This window comes from Nerophis ophidion, linkage group LG16, assembly GCF_033978795.1.
Source record: "Nerophis ophidion isolate RoL-2023_Sa linkage group LG16, RoL_Noph_v1.0, whole genome shotgun sequence".
Classification (NCBI taxonomy): domain Eukaryota; kingdom Metazoa; phylum Chordata; class Actinopteri; order Syngnathiformes; family Syngnathidae; genus Nerophis; species Nerophis ophidion.
The window spans coordinates 32,640,070-32,666,216 of NC_084626.1; the positions used below are offsets into that span (position 1 = coordinate 32,640,070).

At 41.0% G+C, this 26,147-nt stretch overlaps 1 protein-coding gene across 2 annotated transcripts in view; it reads right to left on the reverse strand.

The window, feature by feature from the left end:
* Positions 1-10,055: 10,055 nt before the first annotated feature.
* The window catches only part of lrig1 (leucine-rich repeats and immunoglobulin-like domains 1), a 70,716-nt gene continuing 54,624 nt past the window's right edge, over positions 10,056-26,147 (reverse strand). Inside the window, exons 14-18 of one of the 2 annotated variants that reach the window (XM_061874940.1) lie at positions 22,809-23,090; positions 19,244-19,678; positions 17,115-17,249; positions 10,860-11,096; positions 10,056-10,787 (exon numbers count right to left, since the gene is read on the reverse strand). In XM_061874940.1, the coding sequence (XP_061730924.1) occupies positions 10,600-10,787; positions 10,860-11,096; positions 17,115-17,249; positions 19,244-19,678; positions 22,809-23,090 (1,277 nt within the window). In that variant the 3' untranslated portion in view covers positions 10,056-10,599. Of the gene's footprint in view, positions 11,097-17,114; positions 17,250-19,243; positions 19,679-22,808; positions 23,091-26,147 lie in introns of both variants that reach the window. The other variant, XM_061874939.1, reaches the window with a different exon arrangement.

Genomic DNA, 26,147 nt, shown 5'->3' on the forward strand with positions numbered 1-26,147 from the left:
GCCAGCGTGCTACTCATCTGGTCCTTACGGGTGACCTGGTGCCCGCGGGCACCGCGTTGGTGTCCCCTGGTCTAACCACTAGGCCACTGAGTAGATAGCATCATACATGCACACTTTTTTTTCAACCAGTATACTAGACAAAAAAACAAACAAACATTAAACTAAAAGAGCCGTTCAAGAGACACAACTCGTTCGTGAACGCCACATCTTCACAGTCTAATATTCAGTCTTGTCCGGGAGAAGGAGGCCACCACGCAGGTGGGATGAGTCCACTCGTCATTAAATTGTGGCACTAATATGGCGGACCTGCGTTGAGTAAAAACCTCAGTCAGGAGGCGTCTGGAATGTACTTTGTGACTGACTGACTGACTCTCACTCGGCTCTGACGCCTCGCTAAATATTTGGAAACTGGAAGAAAAAAAAAAAAAGGTCTGCTGTCTTCAGGAGCCAGGAGACATTCCTGTTTGGAAAATAATCGTGTGTGTGTGTGTGTGTGTGTGTGTGTTTCTACCCTTCTTGAGACATCAACTAGGGAGGGACATACAGTTGTGATCAAAATTATTCAACCCCCACACAATTTTGGTGTTTTAGCAAGTTGGACATTTATTCCATATATTGTTTATAGTCATATCAAATAAAGATGTGTCAAATAGACAAAAGCAACTTAAAGGGGAACATTATCACAATTTCAGAAGGGTTAAAACCAATAAAAATCAGTTCCCAGTGGCTTATTTTATTTTTCGAAGTTTTTTTCAAATTTTTACCTGTCCCGGAATATCCCGAAAAATGGCTTTAAAGTGCCTGATTTTTGCTACCGTCCATTTTCCTGTGACGTCATCCAGTGATTCCAATACAAACAAACATGGCGGATAGCACAGCAAGATATAGCGACATTAGCTCGGATTCAGACTCGGATTTCAGCGGTTTAAGCGGTTCAACAGATTACGCATGTATTGAAACGGATGGTTGGAGTTTGGAGGCAGATAGCGAAAACGAAATTGAAGAAGAAACTGAAGCTATTGAACAAATAGCTATAGACGCTATTCGGCCACGTCTTCCTTAGCATCGCCGGTAAAATGTGCAGACCAAACGATCGGGACTTTCGCATTGACACTGGAGCAACTTAAATCTGTCGATTGGTAAGTGTTTGTTTGGCATTAAATGTGGGTGGAGGGAAAGGCTGGATGCAAATACAACTACAAATGTACATACAGGTAGCCTAATGTTAGCATCGATTAGCTGGCAGTCATGCCGCGACCAAATATGCCTGATTAGCACATAAGTCAACAACGTCAACAACACTCACCTTTGTGATTTCTTTGACTTTATCGTTGGAAATGCATCTGCAGGTTATGCACACATCTCTGTGCCCTGTCTGCCTTATCATCGCCGGTAAATAGCATGTTAGCATCGATTAGCATGCCGTGCTATTTGATGCACATTCTACGTATATCAACTTGAATCCGTCCCTGATCGTGTTGTTACACCCTCCGACAACACACCGACGAGGCATGATGTCTCCAAGGTATCGGAAAACAGTCGAAAAAATGGAAAATAACAGAGCTGATTTGACTCGATGTGTATAATGTGTTTGACAAAATGGCCGATGGACTACCTAGGTGACGTCACCGAGAGCAAATAACAGAAAGGCGTTTAAATCGCCAAAATTCACCCATTTAGAGTTCGGAAATCGGTTAAATATATATATATGATCTTTTTTCTGCAACATCAAGGTATACGTTGACTCTTACATGGGTCTGGTGATAATGTTCCCCTTTAAATTGTAACACTGCGTTTTACAAAATACCAAAAAAGGACATTTTTCTTAATATCTCATTGACAAAATGATTCAACCCCCTAGTTACATGCATCTTTAGTCCTTAGTAGAACAACCTTTGGCAGTGATTACATCCTTCAAACGTGATACATAACTGGACACAAGCTTCTTGCAACAATCTAAAGTTATTTTAGCCCATTCCTCTTGGACAAATGCCTCCAGTACATTCATATTCTTGGGCTTGCGTGCTGCAACTGCCTTCTTCAAGTCCCACCAAAGGTTTTCTATAGGATTTAGATCTGGCGACCGTGAAGGCCACTCCAGAGTCTTCCAGCCCTTCTTCTGCAACCACTCTGATGTTGATTTGGAGGTATGCTTGGGATGGTTGTCCTGTTGGAAGATCCAACGTCTCCCAAGCCTCAGCTTCGTCACTGACTTCATGACATTTGCAGCTAATATATCTTGGTAGGAAATAGAATTCATAATGCCTTGAATGCGCTGGAGATTCCCGGTACCTGAGGCAGAGAAACAGCCCCAGAGCCAGATTGAACCCCCACCATGATTAACAGTAGGAAAGGTGTTCTTTTCTTTGTAAGCTTCATTTTTTCTCCTCCAGACATAACGTTGATTCATAGGCCCAAAGAGTTCCACTTTTGTCTCATCACTCCAGAGAACAGTTTCCCAAAACCTTTGGGGTTTGTCCAGATGATTTTTGGCATACTGGAGTCTATTTTCTTGTGCCTGGTAGTCAGAAGTGGGGTGCGCCTGGGAGTTCTGGCAGGAGGCCTTCATCTCGTAGTGCGCACCTTATTGTCTGGGACGAAACCTGCGTTCCCCCCTCTGCGATGTCCTGTTGTAGTTCCTCAGCTGTTACCCGGGGGTTTTTCACCACTGTACGCTTCAAATACCGGACAGCAGTTGCACACAGCATCCTCTTTCTACCACGCCCAGGTAGTGTTTCCACTGTGCCTTTAGCTTTAAACTTGCGAATTATGCTCCCAACTGTGTCTCTTGGAATGTGTAATGTTTTTACTATTTTCTTATATCCATATCCTTTCTTATGAAGAGAAATGACCTCCTCTCTTGACTTCTTTGACCACTCCCTGGACTTCACCATGTTGCAAATACACCATTGACCATCTACAAGAAGCTGAGCATCACAGTCTTTTTCAATTTGTTTAATTGTTGCTCGTTATGGTTCTAATCACATCTACAGGTGTTTTCAACACCTGATTGAAAAGACCTTATTCAAATTATGTTCTTAAGAGTCATGATCTTCAAGGGGTTGAATAATTTTGTCAATGAGATATTAAGAGAAATGACACTGTTTGGTATGTTACAAAATATAATGTTGTAACATTAATGCATCTTTATTTGATATGACTATAAACAAAATATGGAATAAATGTCCAACTTGCTAAAACACCAACATTGTGTGTGGGTTGAATAATTTTGATCACAACTGTACTCTAATAACTTCATGTAAATAATGAAGATTAAAAACCAAGTATGAACCAAAAAATAAAATAATGAATGAACTAAAAGCAGTTTTTTCTCACAATGTGTCGACTTTTTTCCTTATAGATTTATGAACAATTTCTCATATTATTTCGGGTTCTGTAATATTGCAATATTTTCTCGTAAAATTATGAATTTTTTAATGTAAAATTATGACTTTTTATTGCAAAATGGTGACATTTGTCATATACAATTCTGACTTGTATCACAATATTGCCAATTTTTTGGTTGTTCTTGTAAAATAGTGACACTTTTTGAGTAAAATTATAACTTTTCTCATCATTTTGCCAAGTAAAATTCCGATTATTATTATAAAATAGCCCAAATGTTAACGTTTTCTTATAACATTTTGACATTTGTTGAGTAAAATTACGACTCTTTTCATAAAATTTCCAACATTTTAAGCTTTTCTTGTAAGATTCCAACTTTTATCGAGTAAAATTCCAACTTTTATCACAATATTGCACACATGTTCAGTTTTTCTTGTCACATTTTGACTTGCGTGGAGTAAAATGACGACTTTTATTATAAGACTGCCAAAATTCTAAGTTTTTCTTGTGAAATTCCAACTAATTTTTCACAACAAGCTTTTTTATATATTTGCTTAGTGTGAATGTTGTCTGTCTATCTGTGTTGGCCCTGTGATGAGGTGGCGACTTGTCCAGAGTGTACCCTGCCTTCCGCCCGATTGTAGCTGAGATAGGCGCCAGCGCCCCCCGCGACCCCAAAAAGGGAATAAGCGGTAGAAATTGGATGGATGGATGTATATATTATTAATGTTGTAAATACACATCTTTATATATCTAGAAAGGCTGGTCCTAAAGAGGGAGGCATTTTTCTCAGGTCTCAAGGTCAGAAATGTGTGTGCGTGTGTGTGTGTGTGTGTGTGTGTGTGTGTGTGTGTGTGTGTGTGTGTGTGTGTGTGTGTGTGTGTGTGTGTGTGTGTGTGTGTGTGTGTGTGTGTGTGTGTGTGTGTGTGTGCGTGTGTGTGTGCGCGCGCGTTTGTGCATGCGTGCGCGTTTGTGCGTGTGTGTGTGTGTGTGTGTGTGTGTGCGTGCGTGCCAAGCCGCCTCTGGGCTTTGAAGATCAAGGTCTTCATAGTTCCATGTCTGGTGTGCATGCTTCATTGGAATTGATGTTTCCTCCATAAGCAGCAAGACATGTGAGCTTTTCTAAATGCTAACTCAGCTGTTAGCTGTGTGGCTCCAAAAAAAGAAACAACTAGCTGAGATAGGCGCCAAAAGGGAATAAGCGGTAGAAAATGGATGGATGGATCAAATAAAAATAAAAAAACTACGAGCAGGACTCTGGATTTTTTTAATAAAGCCAAATGTGATTTTATTAAACACTTCCATGTCATGATAAGAAACGTTGCCATTTTTTTATTCTCCCAGACGCTAACATTCAAATGTGTTTTATTAATAAATTACTTTTAGTTGTTTGTCCCTTATGTACCTGTTGCTTACATCACTGGTCATGTGACCTGGTTATGATGTGTGCATCCCTCCATGGGTCACAGTTCAGTGTGTGTGTGTGTGTGTGTGTGTGTTGGATCACTTTACAGCTGCAACAAAAAGAACACAAAAGCTCACTTTCAACCTTTTTTTTTTTTTTTTTTTTTTTTTAGCAGAAGAGCGAGGTGAAGTGTTTAAAAAAAATGAAGGGAGCAAACACCAAGGGCCTGATCTGCTGTAAGGTTTGTGTGCACTAAAACATGTGCAAACTCGACTGCACACGCAAAGCGGATCTACTAAACCAGTGGTTCTCAAATGGGGGTACGTGTACCCCTGGGGTTACTTGAAGGTATGCCAAGGGTTATGTGAGATTTTTTTTAAACTATTCTAAAAATAGCAACAATTCAAAAATCCTTCATAAACAGATTTATTGAATAATACTTCAACAAAATATGAATGTAAGTTCATAAACTGTGAAAAGAAATGCAACAATGCAATATTCAGTGTTGGTAGCTAGATTTTTGGACATGTTCCATAAATATTAATGTTAAAGATTTATTTTTTTTGAGAAGAAATGTCTAGAATTAAGTTCAGATGGATCTCTATTACAATCCCCAAAGAAGGCACTTTAAGTTGATGATTACTTCTATGTGTAGAAATCTTTATTTATAATTGAATCACTTGTTTATTTTTCAACAAGTTTTTAGTTATTTTCATATCTTTTTTTCCAAATAGTTCACGAAAAAACACTACAAATGAGCAATATTTTGCACTGTTATACAATTTAATAAATCAGAAACTGATGACATAGTGCTGTATTTTACTTCTTTATCTCTTTTTTTCAACCAAAAATGCTTTGTTCTGATTAGGGGGTACTTGAATTAAAAAAAAAGGTTCACAGGGGGTACATCTCTGAAAAAAGGTTGAGAACCACTGTACTAAACGTTGGTGAGCAAAATAAGGCGTGTCTCATGGTGAATATGCCGATGGTCAGAACACACACAATGCTGTGAGGAGAACATGAAGTATTTAGCACATGCGATGTGATTTATCAAGACTGTTTTGGGTCAATATTTAGTGCGTCTAGGAGGCATGTGCAAACCGGCATTTGTGCGTAAACAGCTGTGAGAAAGGCGCCGATACGTCTATTAAAAATATTAGACATATTGTCATTTCAGCAATATCATTTTCTAATTTTATAGAAGCTGGATGAATTCAAGGGCTAATTAAAACATTCAAATTGGTGTGTTTTGATGTCTGCTGGTGTTTTTTTACGTAGAAGAGTTGACACAGACTTGGGCAAAGTTAGGCCTAGGGGCCACATGCGGCCCGTTGAGCTTTTCAATCCAGCCCGCCGGACTTTCCTTAATCATTTTTTTTAGATCTTCAAGATGGAAAGTGTAGCTGCCATTATTATGTGCAGTGAGGTGTTCTAATGACCGTAAGTCTTCAACTATACAAAGTATTTTAATGCTTGGAATTTGCACTTATGGACGATATACTAGTTACTATGGTCATCTAATTAGTTACTATGGTCATCTAATTACTTACTAGGTCATCTAATTAGTTACTATGGTCATCTAATTAGTTACTATTGTCATCTAATTAGTTACTATGGTCATCTAATTAGTTACTAGGTCATCTAATTAGTTACTATGGTCATCTAATTAGTTACTATTGTCATCTAATTAGTTACTATGGTCATCTAATTAGTTATTATGATCATCTAATTAGTTACTAATTAGTTATCTTACTGATAGGATGCAGTGTGTCTCCCATAACAATGTGACCTCGGACTACGTTAAGGTAACGTGTGGAGTTCCCCAGGGTTCGGTCCTTGGCCCTGCACTCTTCAGCATCTACATGCTGCCGCTAGGTCACATCATACGCAAATACGGTGTTAGCTTTCACTGTTATGCTGATGACACCCAACTCTACATGCCCCTAAAGCTGACCAACACGCCGGATTGTAGTCAGCTGGAGGCGTGTCTTAATGAAATTAAACAATGGATGTCCGCTAACTTTTTGCAACTCAACGCCAAAAAAACGGAAATGCTGATTATCGGTCCTGCTAGACACCGAACTCTATTTAATAATACAACTCTAACATTTGACAACCAAACAATTAAACAAGGCGACAGGGTAAAGAATCTGGGTATTATCTTCGACCCAACTCTCTCCTTTGAGGCACACATTAAAAGCGTTACTAAAACGGCCTTCTTTCATCTCCGTAATATCGCTAAAATTCGCTCCATTCTGTCCACTAAAGACGCTGAGATCATTATCCATGCGTTTGTTACGGCTCGTCTCGATTACTGTAACGTATTATTTTCGGGTCTCCCCATGTCTAGCATTAAAACATTACAGTTGGTACAAAATGCGGCTGCTAGACTTTTGACAAGAACAAGAAAGTTTGATCACATTACGCCTGTACTGGCTCACCTGCACTGGCTTCCTGTGCACTTAAGATGTGACTTTAAGGTTTTACTACTTACGTATAAAATACTACACGGTCTAGCTCCATCCTATCTTGCCGATTGTATTGTACCATATGTCCAGGCAAGAAATCTGCGTTCAAAGGACTCCGGCTTATTAGGGATTCCCAAAGCCCAAAAAAAGTCTGCGGGCTATAGAGCGTTTTCCGTTTGGGCTCCAGTACTCTGGAATGCCCTCCCGGTAACAGTTCGAGATGCCACCTCAGTAGAAGCATTTAAGTCTCACCTTAAAACTCATTTGTATACTCTAGCCTTTAAATAGACTCCCTTTTTAGACCAGTTGATCTGCCGTTTCTTTTCTTTTTCTTCTATGTCCCACTCTCCCTTGTGGAGGGGGTCCGGTCCGATCCGGTGGCCATGTACCGCTTGCCTGTGTATCGGCTGGGGACATCTCTGCGCTGCTGATCCGCCTCCGCTTGGGATGGTTTCCTGCTGGCTCCGCTGTGAACGGGACTCTCGCTGCTGTGTTGGATCCGCTTTGGACTGGACTCTTGCGACTGTGTTGGATCCATTGTGGATTGAACTTTCACAGTATCATGTTAGACCCGCTCGACATCCATTGCTTTCCTCCTCTCCAAGGTTCTCATAGTCATTATTGTCACCGACGTCCCACTGGGTGTGAGTTTTCCTTGCCCTTATGTGGGCCTACCGAGGATGTCGTGGTGGTTTGTGCAGCCCTTTGAGACACTAGTGATTTAGGGCTATATAAGTAAACATTGATTGATACTATGGTCATCTAATTAGTTACTATGGTCATCTAATCAGTTATTATGGTCATCTAATTAGTTACTATGGTCATCTAATTAGTTACTATGGTCATCTAATTAGTTATTATGGTCATCTAATTAGTTACTATGGTCATCTAATTAGTTACTATGGTCATCTAATTAGTTACTATGGTCATCTAATTAGTTACTAAGGTCATCTAATTAGTTACTATGGTCATCTACGTCACAGCAGCTCAGACGAGGCACCAAGAAGTGTTTCCACAGACGCGGAAGGAGATTTTCACAACTAAGTTCTAAAGCTTAGTGATATATAGCAGTGTTCTCCAACCGTTTTGTAGCTGCGGACTGGTCAACGCTTGATAATTTGTCCCGCGGCCCGGTGGATTTATTTTATTTTATTTTTTTCTTTGTCATGAAAAAGGGAGGTTTTTTGGGTTGGTGCACTAATTGTAAACATATCTTGTGTTTTGAATGTTGATTTAATAAAACATTTATAAAAAATGTTAAATAAAAAAAAATAAAAATAAAAATATTATTCTGCGGCCCGGTGGTTGGGGACCACTGATATATAGAATACAATATAATACAATATAAAGTACTTTATTGATCCCTGGGGGAAATTCAGCAAAAATAAGATGTATCAGATTTTAGGTGGGTTTATTTTGTACCCTTTGCATTCATGTTTCACTATTTGTTGCATTTCACTTGATTGTAAAATGTGTCGATCGAAAGGGGGTGTGACGTTCATATTTTGTCGATATTCAGTGTTTTATCTTTCATAGAAAAATTAAAACATTTCATTATATTTTTTAAGGCGATCTGTCATAACGTTTTTAGCATTCAATCAGACATTATTGTGAGGTTTTGTATTAGTGTTCCGAAAAATCAGATATACCGGCCCCCGGACACATTTTTTTCTCTAAATTTGGCCCCCAGGTCTGAGTTAAAATCTATGTGAAAAGAAAAAAAATGTCTTGCAATATGCATTTTCTTGTGTCTGAAACATTTGCACTTTTAGTACCAGCATCTTCCATCAGCGTGTTAAAGTGGGTTCCAATGTAGATGCACTGCAGGACTTTTTCTAAAATGCTCATAAAAAGTGGTCCATGTATGCTGCATGTTTGAAAACATAGCAAAACGCCAATGGTAGGCAAACAAGGACGTGCAGGAAATGAGTGTCTCCATAGTGACGACGGTGTAGTACACACAGAAACCTCATTTAAATGGTGACCTATCGCTCGGCTGTCGAGAGCCTGCATAACAGTGTGGTACGCCAGCTGCACTGAAGCAGACAAACAGGCGAATCAGAGGGTCATAAAGTCTGCACAAAAAATCATCAGCTGCTCCCTGCCCTCCCTGAAGGATTTACATAACTCCCGTTGCCTCAAGAAAGCAAAAACCATCACCAAAGACAGCACACACCCTGGCTACCACCTGTTCCACCAGCTACCATCAGGCAGGCGCTACAGGTGCATCAGAGCCAGAACAAACAGGCTCAGAGACAGCTTTTTTCCCAGAACTGTCAATATGTTGAACTCTAACTTATAATAATAATATTTCACCACTATACAATATCCTGCCCTAATACCCTACTGTGCAATACTACCCTTCGAGTCCAATACGTCCGACACTGATTGTTATTTATTACTTGGGTACTCTTGTCTTGTTCTGTATATTGTACAGTATTCTGTATTTCTATAGTGTTTTGTATATTGTACAGGATTGCTTGTTATTTTTATTGGATAGTAGTCTGTTTATTTCAATTGTTAGTTTTTCCTTTATTGTCTGTTGTGTTATTTATTTAACCCCTTATTTGTTCCCACAACCGCACCTTAAGTAGGAGTCTTTAATCTCGTTATATGCAAATACGATGACAATAAAGTCCATTCTATTCTAAATAAGGAGCTCCGCACCACTTTTGTTATCATTTGTGCACGCAGTCTTAGTAAATCACACGTAACACGCAGTTTTATAGTTTGAACCTGGTGTTTGGATCTTAGTAGACCAGGCCCCAAGTGCTTTAGTTTGTCTCCCCCAAGACCAAAGCTGGTCCTCCTTAGACCCCCACAGACACAAAGCAGCATCATGTGTGCACAGAAGTGACCGACTGGATGACTTCAACGTTTATTTGCACTCTCAACAAAGTTGTTTTCTTTTGACATGCAACAAAAGCACTGCAGCTGATTGTTGGTAAAAAGCTGAAAAGGGCAGTTTTTTTGTTTTTTGGAAGAAAAATAAACACTCCTTTCTTTGTCATGCACATAAATCCAAATAATCTTTTTTTTTTGTTGTTGTTGTTGTTTTTTGTTTGTTTTGTAAAAGTGATATAATATATAATATAAGAATACTCTTATGTACAGTCTGTCCCTGCACGTTCACATACTGTACATTCACACGCTCCCAATGCAAGTCACATTTTTTGTATTTTTACTGGTCACCTCCCAACAGAAGGTTGCTTAAATATGTACAGCACGTAACGCTCAGATGGGACGCCACCCACACAAGCTCCGCCTTCAAAACTCCGGATGCCCCGCCCCCTCCCCCCCGAAAGATCTCGGAGGTACCGTTTCGCCTCGTATTTGAGGTAGCAGTTTATGTCCCAGTGCAAAGGAAGAAAAGTCCGGCTGCTAGTCACTGGCTCTCCTCAGGGGGGCGCTCTCGCCGGGCGACGCTCCGAGGGCGTGTCCGTTAGACAAAAGAGTCAGTCTGAGTTCGGGGTCGCCGTCGACGTGTCCGCGGCTCGTCAGCTTCACCGGCGGGTGATAAGAATCCTCCTTTGACGAGTACGCTGACGACGTTCCTCCCGCACCGCTCGCTGCGGACGTGAAGAAGAAAGTGTCGGCAACACGACGTTCGTCTCCACACTCAAAGTGTCCGCCGTCTTTACCTTTTCTACCACCCGGGTGGTCGGAAAATCCTTGAGAGTCCTTTCGCACGCCGTTACAGAGCGGCGGCGGGGGCGGGTGTTCTTCCGGGTAGCAGTGGGAGTAAGGCGGGGGGGCGGCCTGCTGGTGGTACTCTGTGATCTTTGCCGGGGCGAAGTCGTGCGTCTGGTAGTCCAGGTCTTTGGAGTAGCGGTCGCTGGTCTCCATGCAGTCCGAGCACAGCGCCGGAGCGTCGAAACCTGCAGGAGATGGGAAGAAACATCAGAGATAGATCTTTTATTATTCAATGTATCAAATGTGATGAATGTTTAACGGACCACGATGGAAACGAGCCTTTTGGCTTTTTCTGCCCTCCATTTCCCTTTTTAAAGTGTTTCTTGGATTCACTTCTTGGAGATGTCAATCAACTTCTTAAAGGGGAACATTATCACCAGACTTACAGTGGGGCAAAAAAGTATTCAGTCAGCCACCGATTGTGCAAGTTCTCCCACTTCAAATGATGACAGAGGTCTGTAATTTTCATCATAGGTACACTTCAACTGTGAGAGACAGAATGTGGAAAAAAAATCCAAGAATTCACATTGTAGGAATTTTAAATATTTGTAATTTATGGTGGAAAATAAGTATTTGGTCAACCATTCAAAGCTCTCACTGATGGAAGGAGGTTTTGGCTCAAAATCTCACGATACATGGCCCCATTCATTCTTTCCTTAACACATATCAATCGTCCTGTCCCTTTAGCAAAAAACAGCCCCAAAGCATGATGTTTCCACCCCCATGCTTCACAGTAGGTATGGTGTTCTTGGGATGCAACTCAGTATTCTTCTTCCTCCAAACACGACAAGTTGAGTTTATACCAAAATGGATACATGGATGGTACAGCAGAGGATTGGGAGAATGTCATGTGGTCAGATGAAACAGTATAAACTCAACTTGTCGTGTTTGGAGGAAGAAGAATACTGAGTTGCATCCCAAGAACACCACACCTACTGTGAAGCATAGGGGTGGAAACATCATGCTTTGGGGCTGTTTTTCTTCTAAGGGGACAGGACGATTGATCCGTGTTAAGGAAAGAATGAATGGGGCCATGTATCGTGAGATTTTGATCCAAAACCTCCTTCCATCAGTGAGAACTTTGAATGGTTGACCAAATACTTATTTTCTACCATAATTTACAAATAAATTCTTTAAAATTCTTACAATGTGAATTCCTGGATTTTTTTTTCACATTCTGTCTCTCACAGTTGAAGTGTACCTATGATGAAAATTACAGACCTCTGTCATCATTTTAAGTGGGAGAACTTGCACAATCGGTGGCTGACTAAAAACATTTTTTCCCCACTCTATATAAACGTCAATATTGGGGGTGTAACGGTACACAAAAATCTTGGTTCGGTACATACCTCGGTTTAGAGGTCACGGTTCGGTTCGTTTTGGGTACAGTAAGAAATCAACAAAATCTACATTTTTTGGTTATTTATTTACCAAATTTGTAAACAATGCCTTTATCTTTTTAACATTGGGAACACTATAATAATTCTGCCCACATTAATCAACATTAAACTGCCTCAAGTTGTTGCTTTGATTAAATAAAATGAAAAAACCTTTCTTCTGCATATAAAAAGTGCAACATTAAACAGTTTCCATTGAAGCTGATTAATGTCAACTCATCATGCTTAATTTATTACAGCATTTGGGAAGCCTGTAGTTGACTTTTATTATGTAAATGTTGTATTTTTATCAACATGTGATAGCAGGGACCCTGCTATTCAAAACTAGGCTGCTCCATTACTAATGATTCATGTAACTATAGCTGAAAAATAGTACAATTGCAATAGGAGAGACTATTCATCCCTAAACACCATGGAGTTCAATGAAATAACAGACAGACAGGGCTTTGTTGCCCCTAAAACACACACACACGCGCTCACACTCACACACACACACATACTCACACACAGCAAAATGAGCTAACGTTACGCTAAAAGCTAATAAGCCTTCATCTCAAGCCCATACTGTCAGCGAACTGAGCTGCAGTTTAAGTTTCTAGAAGGTCAACGGGCTCATAGTGATGTTTGTAATAGTTGTGACTGGGAAGTGTTTTTTTATAGTTTGGGTAGAGTCCGCTCCTCCCCTGCTAGACGAATATCTGCTCGACGCTAAAGCATTGACTACATCGTTCTGAAGTCTGAATACGCACTGCTGATTGGCTTTGTATGTAACCAATCAGATGGTTGTGTGGGCGGGACAATGAGGCAGAGACAGAGGCAGAAAGCAGAGCAGCTTGTGAAGACTATTGCTTCCGAACTTGTTCGGTACGCCCGCGTGCCGAACCGAAATCCCCGTACCGAAACGGTTCGATACAAATACACGTACCGTTACACCCCTAGTCAATATATACCTTGATGTTGCAGAAAAAAGACCATATGTTTTTTTAACCGATTTCCGAACTCTAAAAGGGTGAATTTGGCGATTGAAACGCCTTTTAATTATTCGCTGTCGGAGCGATGACCTTTCACCCGTGACGTCACAACATGAAGCAATCCGCCATTTTCTCAAACACATTACACACACCAAGTCAAATCGGCTCTGTTATTTTCCGTTTTTTTCAACGGTTTTCCGTACCTTGGAGACATCATGCCTCGTCGGTGTGTTGTCGGAGGGTGTAACAACACGAACAGAGACGGATTCAAGTTGACATTCGTGGAGTGTGCTAATCAGACATATCAATGGTCACGGCAATCTAATCGATGCTAACATGCTATTTAGGCTAGCTGTATGTACATTTTGCATCATTATGCCTCATTTGTAGCTATATTTGCATCCAGCCTTTCCCTCCACCCACATTTAATGCCAAACAAACACATACCAATCGACGGATTCAAGTTGCACCAGTGGTCAAAAGATGCGAAAGTCCCACGTTTGTTATGCACACTTTACCGACGATAACGATGCTACGACAGAGATGTGTGGATATCCTGCGACACTCAAAGCAGATGCATTTCCAACGATAAAGTCAACGAAATCACAAAGGTGAGTTTTGTTGATGTTATTGACTTATGTGCTAATTAGATAAATTCGCGCACGGCATGACTGCAAGCTAATTGATGCTAACATGCTATTTATGCTAGCTGTATGTACATATTGCATCATTATGCCTCATTTGTAGCTATATTTTCATCCAGCCTTTCCCTCCACCCACATTTAATGCCAAACAAACACATACCAATCGACGGATTCAAGTTGCACCAGTGGTCAAAAGATGCAATCGTTGGTAAGAAGGCGATCGCTGAATTCGTCCTCGTTGCCGTTGTCTGTCGTGATATGGCTCAATAGCTTCAGTTTCTTCTTCAATTTCGTTTTCGCTATCTACCTCCACACTCCAACCATCCGTTTCAATACAAGCGTAATCTATTGAATCGCTTAAGCCGCTGAAATTCGAGTCTGAATCCGAGCTAATGTCGCTATATCTTTCTGTTTTATCCGACATGTTTGTTTGTATTGCCATCACGCTGTGACGTCACAGGAAAATGGACGGGTGGATATAACGATGGTGAAAATCACGCACTTTGAAGCAGTTTTTAGGGATATTGCGTGATGGGTAAAATTTCAAAAAAAATTTCAAAAAATAAAATAAGCCACTGGGAAGTGATTTTTATTGGTTTTAACCCTTCTAAAATTATGATAATTTTCCCCTTTAATCAACCAATCAGATGTTCTTGTCATCATCACTGAGGAAATAACGTAGATTCCCCAACGCCGTATTCGCCACATTTTCGGTTTACGAAGCCTCTGTGTGCCAACCATGTCTCGCCTTACAAACGCTTCATTTACTCATCCCTTCATTTATCGGAACCGTTTTTATGACATCACTTTCTTTACAAGAGGCCCCTCCCCCTACTTTACATCCTGTACACATGAGCTTCGACAGAAAGCAGCCCTTCTGAAGTGTTTATGTCCTCCATTGTGGTACTCTGTGCCTGTCTGGTTTGCGTCAGCCTCAGAAATCACTTTATGGGATCTGAAACGCTTGGAATATGTCCAAACTCTCTCAGTCTTACTGTGTAGCTTCCAGTCGATCGACAACGGCTACTTTAGTTTCACGTAATCCTCGTTAGCATGAGCACAGACTAGCAGTGTGAGGCGATCCTTCGTCGGTATGTGTCCCGGTAGTGCCATCTTCTTCTCTGTAATAGAGGTGTGCCGTGGCGTCTTTTTCAGTCTCATCACAATTAAAGACTAGCTGCCGTACAAATTGCTACAAAGTCCCAATCCCTGATAAAATCCTAAAAACACAAAGAGGCTGGTTCATCCCTACAGGTCTGTTTCACAGGTTTCCCTTAAGAGCAGAGAAACCTGTGAAACAGACAATCCGTCTCTTACTCGCAGTTTGTCACCATTTAAAACGCACAATGGGCAAAATAAAAAAAGTGCAAATCCCTTTTAAATTACGGCCAAACATTTGCACTCAAACTCGTCTGTTTGCCAGCGTTTCATTCAGCAGAATCGAACACCCCAAAAAGAATATTAAAGGGGAACATTATCACAATTTCTGAATGGTTAAAACCAATAAAAATCCGTTCCCAGTGGCTTATTTTATTTTTCAAAGTTTTTCTCAAAATTTTACCCATCACGCAATATCCCGAAAAACGGCTTCAAAGTGTCTGATTTTAACCGTCGTTATATCCATCCGTCCATTATCCTGTGACATCACAGCGTGACCTCACAGAAACAAACATGGCGGATAGCACAGAAAGGTATAGCGATATTAGCTCAGATTCAGACTTGAATTTCAGCACCGTGAGCGATTCAACAGATTACGCATGTATTGAAACGGATGGTTGGAGTATGGAAGCAGGTAGCAAAAACGAAATTTAAGAAGAAACTGAAGCTATTGAGCTATATCATGACAGACAGCGGCACAGGAGGAAGCGAGGACGAATTTGGCGATCGCCTTCTAACCAACGATTGGTATGTGTTTGTTTGGCGTTAAATGTGGGTGGAGGGAAAGGCTGGATGCTAATATACCTACAAATGAGGCCTAATGATGCAATATGTACATACAGCTATCCTAAATAGCATGTTAGCATCGATTAGCTTGCAGTCATGCCGTGACCAAATATGTCTGATTAGCACACTCCACATAAGTCAATAACATCAACAAAACTCATCTTTGTGCATTCATGCACAACCTTATAAGTTTGGTGAACAAAATGAGACAGAAAAAGAAGTGGCATTAATCACATCTTACAGAAGACATCCAGGGAGTTTACCTCGCTCGTCTGCGGGAAGAGACTGCCGTCGTCCCTGAATACATCGCACTGCGGCAGATTCAGTGGTGGTCTATTTTCCAATATTGCAGATTTTATTTGACTTTATTGTGTGAAATGCATCTGCTTTGAGTGTCGCAGGATATCCACACATTCTTGCCATCTCTGTCGTAGCATAGCTGTCGTCGGTAAAGTGTGCGGAACAAACGAGGGACTTTCACATCTTTTGGCCACTGTTGCAACTTGAATCCCTCCCTGTTAGTGTTGTTACACCCTCCGACAACACACCGACGAGGCATGATGTCTCCAAAGTACGGGAAAACGGTCAAAAAAACGGAAAATAACTGAGCTGATTTGACTTGGTGCGTGTAATAAGATTGAGAAAATGGCGGATTGCTTCATGTTGTGACGTCACGGGTGAAAGGTCATCGCTCCGACAGGCTATCAATTGAAAGGCGTTTAAAATCGCCAAATTCACCCTTTTAGTGTTCGGAAATCGGTTAAAAAAACATATGGTCTTTTTTCTGCAACACCAAGGTATATATTGACGCTGACATAGGTCTGGTGATAATGTTCCCCTTCTGACCATTTCATCGTCTTATGTGTGTGTGCTTAGTTTGTTCATAGAACACACACACATTGATGAGCAAATGTCTGTTTTTTCTTCTTGTGGAAGCAGAATCAATCAATGAAGCACTGCATTGTTGGCGTCACGAGGCGTTCAAACACACTGTGCAGGTTAGGAAAATATGCTTCCAGAAAGTGTTCTTGAGTAAAATAGGCCACCAAGGGACTAAAGAAAAGTTGATAAAGAAGGCGAGAAAGACTTGCTGTCTTATTTCTGCAGAAGTCTGTTGAGTCGGCAAACTAATTTGGATTAAAATACTTGTGCCCCTGCCAGGTCGCTGAGTCCAACATGAATATTAATGTCACAATGACACGCAAACTCAAAACTTGCACAAGCAAACTGAAAGAAAACTCGGGTACCTGAAGATTCTACAACGTGTCCGTTGGGCTGAGGTCCGCTTGCGGGCTCCACTCGGATACAAACGTCCTGACGCTCGGACAGAGTTCCCTGAGAGGAGAGGTAGCTCGGCACGTCGGGGGGAACAATTGTCTCATCTGTGGGACATCGCAGGGGACACCACTTAGTAAGTCGGCTTGTCACAATGAACGCAAATGAATCCGTCATCATTACGTATCCCAGCAGGCACAAGACATTGATACAACCTTGATTATACATACATGTCCTTTCAAACCTGACTTTCAGCCAACGTTTCAACATAGTTGCACTGTTGGCGTTAACGCACTTGTGTCTTTTTACGCATTGAAATCAAAAAGGACGTGCATTTCCGGAATGTCCCAGGGACGCAGATTTTTTATTTTTTTTAAACTCCGGTCTGCTTGTTTTTTTATTGATTATCACTTTCCGCCGGTGTTTTGTTTTATTTATATTTGCCGGTGTCGTGCGAAAGTCTTTATCCCCGAAATATTTAGTATCCCCTGTCGCAGGAGCGCGTATCGGGGCAGAGCTCTGTTCCTTGCTCAGACGGCGGCAGCACTTCCGTGTTGTTAGCGATGTCAATGATACAAAATGTGGGTTCTTAAGATCATGCTTTGATTGTCAAAAATGTTGCAGGTGTAACATGTGACATTCCAACCCAAATACCGTATTTTTCGGATTATAAGTCGCAGTTTTTTTTATAGTTTGGCCGGGGGTGCAACTTACACTCTGGAGTGACTTATGCGTGAAATTATTAACACATTACTGTAAAATATCAAATAATATTATTTATCTCGTGTTTGCTGCTAGCGGGGTGTATAAAATAGTCAGGAAGTGTCATGGATGCAAAGGATTCTGGGTATTTGTTGTGTTGCGTTTATGTTGCATTACTGGGAGGATGTTCTCCCGAAATGTGTTTGTCATTCTTGTTTGGTGTGGCTTCACAGCGTGGCGCATATTACTAAGAGTGTTAAAATTGTTTATATCACAACCATTAGTGTACTCTGTGTCACCCAGTATGCCTTGCAGTCGTGTGCGTGTGTCAGCGGAAGCCACACACAACATGTTGCTGGACTGACAAGCAGATCGTACATGCTGTAGAAGGCGACAAAGCCAATGACTTCATGGCACGCCCTAATACTTATTAACTGGGTGTCTGCCGGCACTCGTTCTAGAGAATGTTTGCGTCTCCTATTGTCTTCTTCGCTTTGTGACACGGGTCCTAAATGGCTCTTTGAATGGTAAAGGATACCGATCCCTGAACCATGTATATCAAACATTTCCGAATGGTTTAACCGCCACCCGCCCAAATCTAATTAAAATCTATTTTTTCGCTATGTCACCCGCCCGACCCACGGTTTATCCGCGGACTCCGCGGATGAGACCGCAAACCACGCATCTCTAATGCATATATAGATATAATATATATACACACACACACACACATATATATCCATATGTATACGTACTGTACATATATATATATATATATATATATATATATATATATATACACACACACACATACATATATCTGTATATATATACATATATATATATACAGTGTATATAAACATATATATGTATGTATCTAGGTATGTATATATGTATACATATATATATACAGTGTATATAAACATATATATGTATGTATCTAGGTATATATATATATATATATACTGTATATATATATATATATATATATATATATATATATACAACCCATTTATTTATTTATATATATATATATATATATATATAAATAAATAAATGGGTTGTACTTGTATAGCGCTTTTCTACCTTCAAGGTACTCAAAGCGCTTTGACACTACTTCCACATTTACCCATTCACACACACATTCACACACTGATGGAGGGAGCTGCCATGCAAGGCGCCAACCAGCACCCATCAGGAGCAAGGCTGAAGTGTCTTGCTCAGGACACAACGGACATGATGAGGTTGGTACTAGGTGGGATTTGAACCAGTGACCCTCGGGTTGCGCACGGCCACTCTCCCACTGCGCCACGCCGTCCCTATATATATATATATATATATATACACACACGTGTATATGAATGTACGGTTCATGGTGGTTTGTTATGCAGACTCCCACCTGTGTTGGTGACGCTGCAATCCTCACTCTTTTTCCTGGTCTGGTAGATGATGCACACCCACACCAGGGAAGTCACCACGATACTGGTCACTACGGCGATGACAATGATGCCTATCGTGACCGTACTCAGCCCGGCCGGCGGCGCACAGGGGCTGCGGCGCAGAGTCACCACCAGGTGGCTGTGAGCTCGCTCCGTGCCCAGCATGTTGGACATGAGGCAGGTGTAGCGGCCAGCGTCTTCCAGCGACGCGGCGTCGATGACCAGCAGTTGGTTGCCTGGGGTGAAGTGGTGTCTGTCGGAGGGGCGCAGGGGCTGGTCGTTGTGCTGCCAGGTGATGCGGGGCGGCGGGCTGCCTAGCGCTTTGCACTGCAGAGCCACCGTGTCACCTACGGCCACGCTGCGATTCTCCAAGTCCTGGACCAGGTGTGGGGTTTCTGTCATGGAAGAAAAGGAGTTGTAAATATCTAACGATTATTTCTTGAATCGATTAATCTACCAATTTTTTTTTTACAGTCAGGGTTTTAGGCTGCCAAGTCTGATACCAATCATCCATAAGTGAGATCACCTGATACCATCACATGTATTAACTGTAAATGTTATGATTTATTTACGGAAATAGTCATGGGTCATACTACAAATTTGGGTGTGGATCCAATAATAAATAATAAACTATGAATAAACATTCATACTGTAGCGACCAGCTGGTGTTGATGTGTATGTTATGATATAATCATTGTTCCCATTATCTGTGAACACATCGTGTTGGCTTGGCAGAAAAAGAGGAAGTGTTGTTATGTGTCCGGGAAAGCACGAAGACAAACGTGTGTGCATGGGAGGGAATACGTGTTGGCATTGGGCCGGTTGTTATATGGCTGGGCCGATGAAACGATATCAATATATATCGCGAATGACACATAATTAGGGCTGGGCATTATGGCCTTTTTTTAATATCTCAATATGTTTTAGGCCATATCGCTACACACGATATATATCGCAATATTTTGCCTTAGCCTTGAATGAACACTTGATACATATAATCACAGCAGTATGATGATTCTATGTGTCTACATTAATACATTCTTGTTCATACTGCATTAATATATGCTCATTTTAAACTTTCATGCAGAGAAGGAAATCACAACTAAGTCAATTGACCAAAACTGTATTTATTAAACAGTTATTAGCAGGTGACTTTTCAAATGATGCTACATATTAGCAGTAATGCTACTTTTGGTAGCAACGCTTGTGCCCACACTTGACAAATTAAAGTTATATATTCGACATCCTTGAAGCTCATCCACCGCCAGACGAAGGAACCCCCTGCTGTTTTTCTTTGGAATTAGTTCTTCTTTCATTAGCACCTTCTTTCTCTCGTATTACCACTCACACGGCTCTGCTAGCATCACAGCTAACGTTACCCATGCTGCTACCTCTCTGCTCTGTGAGGGCGTAAACATATGTGACGTGTGTAAGAAGGTGCGCTTACTGTCTGTGAGAAGGAGACACAAGGAGTGAAAAGAGCCTGTAATGTAATGCCCGTAGCTAAAAGCAACTGCCTGAGAATGTACACTCGAATATCACAATATAGTGATTTTCTATATCGCACGGAGACAAACCCGTGATATATCAACTATATCGATATATCGCCCAGCCCTACACATAATCGATATCAATGTAAAATGCCTTGGAGTTATATTGCTATTTTTGGGTTGGAAGAAAACAGGAATTATGAAGCAAAAATATTATGAAGTCATTCATGCTTTGGGAACCCAGCAAACATTAAACAAGAAGTGTCAGTGAGCAATGAGAGAGACACGCTAACTACTATCAAATATCAAGATTGATTGCGGCATCTTTCTGATTCGCTGTGGATTCTCTGCATGGAGTGAGAAGAGAGACCGTGGTATCTAGAATTGCAGAAACTTGCCTTTAGTTTTGTTGGTTTTTAATGGAGACTGTGCTTAAACATCCTGGCACTTCCAATGTGTCGGTTTAGTTTGTTGCTTCCCAAACTACTGTGTAGTGTTCAATAGCTTATACACTACTGCCATCTAGTGTCTCAAATCTGAAACTAACTTCAAATGGACTGCATTTATTGTACCACCTTTGCTTCGCTAATCTTACCTGGCTACTAGATATATTCTCCACTGATGAATAGCACCCTTGATAAGTTGGGAATTGTTTCACCGTATTTATTGGCAGGCATAAATAAGTCATAAAAAATAGTAATAATTATTGATATAGATCAATATAAAAAAAACTATATCACGATATGTTTTTTAGCCATATCACCCAGCCCTAGGTTGTTAGCATACGATTGGCAATAAAAGTTAAAATAAGCGTCGTTTGTTTGTCTTTTTCTGGACGCTACAATGCATTGTATTACTTTAATTTGTTTTCCCTTGTTTTGTTTTCATTTTTAAGATGTGGCGTGGTTCCACAATCAAGTACATTAAGGGGAAACCCTGCACTAGTGGCATCAATTCCTCCGTGCCCGGCCATCTTTTCCTGACAAAAGGTATATGACGTCGACTATTTACGTCATGGACGATGTCATCGAATCGCCCCGACTCCACATTCCCACGTTCTTTTTTTTTACAACATCATGACCTGCAAAACGCTGTCATCTGTTAACATCAGCAAATATCTAAGACACATTTTCATGAAGCGCTAACAGGATTTCTCGGGGGGGGGAAATCCTCTAGAGAACAATGATGTCAGTGTTTCCCCAGTCAGAGTGTGTGAGTGTTTGCATGTGTGTGTATGTGTCCTCTTACACTGAGCACTTCCCCTCACAGTGGGACATACACAGATTAAGAGATCTCACTTAACCCACTTCAGTCGTCTGTCTTTTTTCTATCAATCCTAGCTCACTCTCTCCCCAGTCCCTACCTCACCTCCCCTCCCCTAATACACTCCTTTTCCATTTTTCCCTGGCCCCCATTTTTCCAGACAGGGGCCCCACGAAGCCCCTCCACGCCGCTGAGTCCTCTCTAACCCAAACATCACAGATTTAGTCTATCAGCATGGCTGCTTTCTTCCACATTTTACTCTGTGGAGTGGATTAGTCCTCGGTTACAACGGCCTCAAGTACATTCCGAACGGCCCGTCTGATCCAAACTTCTTTCAAAAAACAATTGCCTGCTTATTCTTTTCAAGGGTGATGTCCGTGGAGGAGAGCGGCTGTTTTCTTTGAATCAACAAGGTAAAAACAGCCAATAAACTGGAAGCACTGAGGCCTGCAGTGAACCAGCCATGACTGGACGCTCCCACAGAGCGGCGGCGGGGGGAAAGTGGGGGTTGTTTGGGAATGCCTAACAAACATCACTCTGTGAGTCGCTCTTGCTCCCCCCGCCGATCCCCTTTGACCCCAAACGCTGGCCTTTGGCCCCTGACCTGCAGCAAGGCCACAGCTGCTGGGGAAAAGAAAAATATAAAGCCCGCCATTCTACGGCTACATGAGAGCCGAGCTATTTACAAGAGCTGGCCTTTGGAGATGTGGGAAAACTATCAACGCTGGTAAGACGGAGACAAACAGAAGCAAAGCCGGAGGTATTTGTTTACCTAGTACGGTGAGTGTGGCGTTAGCGGACACGGTTCCCGCCGTGTTTTTGGCAGTGCAGCAGTACACGCCCGTGTCTTCCGGCTTGACTTCCGTGATGAAGAACACGTCGTCATCCGGCATGACGTGCATTCGGCGCTCGCGGGCGGCGGGGAAATCGGTGCCCCCATCTTTCTGCCAGGCAATCTGCGGCGCCGGGTGGCCCTCGGCGGCGCACTCCAGCCTGGCGGTTTGGCCCATCCTGATGGTGCTGTCCCTGGGAGTCTTTACGAAAGATGGCAGCACTGTGGACAAAGCAAACAACCTTCATTAAATGAACGCGTGACAGCAAAACAAGAAAAGTGAAGTTAAGTCTAGAGATGTGATGATCCATTCCTATCGGCCCATTTTCATGGAAAAGGCATTAATGAGCAATGGCCATTATGTACTTCTTCACGAAAACGACAACCGCAGCAATTGCCGCGACCGCCCTCTCATTTGTCGTAGTGCCCTAAAAAATTTACCAACATTTGCGGCAACACTTTGCCGTGACCGCCCTTAACTTTTTACTTGCTAATGGACGAAGGATATAATTGTTAACGGCAAAATGATAACTCGCGATAAAATTCCCCCTTAGAAATTACCGAAACTCTGTCATTTGTTAACGCATTTAATAAGGCCACTCGAAATCAGGCACACGTGTTCTAGCGTCGTTTGACTTATTACTCATTGCGGACTAACAATGTTAGTCTAGCACCAAAGGCATCACTTACAGTTGTGATCAAAATTATTCAACTCCCACACAATTTTGGTGTTTTAGCAAGTTGGACATTTATTCCGTATTTTGTTTATAGTCATATCAAATAAAGATGTGTCAAATAGACAAATGCAACTTACATTGTAACTCTCTATTTTACAAAATACCAAAAAAGGACATTTTTGTTAATATCTCATTGACAAAATTATTCATCCCCCTAGTTACATGCACCTTTAGTACTTAGTAGAACACCCTTTGGCAGTAATTACATCCTTCAAACGTGATACATACAGTAGTCAACAGACCTACATGTCAAACTAAGGGTGGCCGTGTAAACAACGCCAACACTGTCATAAATCTGTGCCATATAGTCAGACCACATTGAACAACAATGACTATTACATATCGGGAGAATATTTGCACCGCAACACAACATAAACACAACAGAGCACATTCCCAGAATTGCTTGCAGCACCATCTTTTCCGGGACGCTACAGTCATTTTTCCCTCACTTCCCGCCGTGTGTTTAAGAGCGCACTGCTGTTAGATGGAGACAGGTGTGGACAATATTGGAGACACTTGTCCCCACACTAGAAGTACACAGCGAAGGAGAAAAACTATAGGATGTTGCTTTCATTTTGACAATGCAGCGTCCATCAGCTGCTGTGACTAAGAGTTAATGAGGTGAGGAAACATGCTGTCACTCCTGGTCTTTGTTGTTGTTGGCCAAACTATTGTACTGGTTCAGTACAACAGTTTGGAGAAGTACACATCTTGATTATTAGACTTTATCCAAATGCAGCTGAGATAGGCTCCAGCGACCCCCCGCGTTTATATTAATAATGAATTTAAAAAAAACTGTATATGTATGTACGCATACATGCTTTGGAGCCACTGCCTGGAAAGAAAATTATTTTTGCCTTGGTGCCCTTAAATATGAGCCCTCCTTTAAGGCAATACTTGCCTTGTCCTCAAAAAGTAAACATTTGAGGCCTGCGCCAATCCCCTATGGCTAATATTGTATTTATTTTTGTCTGCTGGCTGACAAATTAGCAGCTATCATAAATTCTGGACAATAAGCCGCTCTTTTTTATCCCTACGCTTTGAAACCTGTGGCTTATTTAACGGTGCAGCTAATTTTGGGATTTTTCTTTGCTGACGACCATAATGCAAATAGCTTTTTTTTTAAACAGGCAAAGACTCTGAAAAAGTCTGTTATTGTTTATACTATGGTATCATATTTTGGACAAGTTCGCAGTGCCATTCTGTTTAGCGCTTTAAACCTGAATAACTTTCCACAGTTACGCTGATGATAAACAGTCATACATTGCCATGTCTCAATATGAGACAATACTAATACAACTGCAGTATAGACACCAAGTCATGGATGGCAGTGAATTTCCTAAAGCTCATCCAAGACAAAACAGAGGTTTTATTTTTATGTCTTCAATGCCAGAGGGAGAACATTTTACCAAAGTTACAAGATTTTAAACCAACACGATTTATAAAAAATCTGGGCGTGATTTCTGACTCCAAGCTGACTTTTATCCCACATCTTAAACATATTACAAAAATAGTTTTTTTATAATCTCAAGAGCACAGCCAGAGTCCGGTTATCTCTCAGACCAACATGAAGGTACTCATGCATGCTTTTATTTCCTGTCGTTTACACTATTCTACAATTATTACAACACTCGGCTGCACATGTGGTGGCGAGAACCAGAGGGCTGGAGCACATTACACAAGTTTTAAAGTTAATGCAGGGTTGATTTTAAAGTTCTGTCATTAGTTTTTAAATGTCTTAATGGCCTTGCACCTTCTTATCTAGCTTACCCACTTTTACTGTATCATTTGTTGTGGATCCTGAGGTCCTTTGGCACTGGCTTTTCATCTTTCCCAAATACAAGAACAAAGACTGACGGTGTGGCGGCATTCAGTCACTATGGTTCCCACCAGTGGAAAGGCCTGCAAAAGAGCCTCAGGACTGCCGAGACCGTTGATATATATATATATTTTTTTTTTTAAAGGTTAAATCTGTTTAATCAGGCTTTTTACTGATCATGTTAAACTCTTCTTATGTTTTCTTTTTTCATTAAATTTTTTATTTTCATTCTCTATTGTATTATTTTCTATTGCATGTATTGCTATCATTACTACTTTTATTCTCCCAATGTCATGTTTCTATTATTCTATTTTGACATGGAAGTTGTAGATAATGGATTAATTTATTATATACTGTATTTTTCGGACTATTAAGTCGCAGTTTTTTTCATAGTTTGGACAGGGGTGCGACTCAGGAGCACCTTATGTGTGAAATTATTAACACATTACCGTAAAATATCAAATAATATTATTTAGCTCATTCACGTAAGAGACTAGACGTATAAGATTTCATGGGATTTAGCAATTAGGAGTGACAGATTGTTTGGTAAACATATAGCATGTTCTATATTTTATAGTTATTTGAATGATTCTTACCATAATATGTTACGTTAACATACCAGGCACCTTCTCAGTTGGTTATTTATGCGTCATATAACGTACACTTATTCAGCCTGTTGTTCACTATTCTTTAATTATTTTAAATTGCCTTTGAAATGTCTAT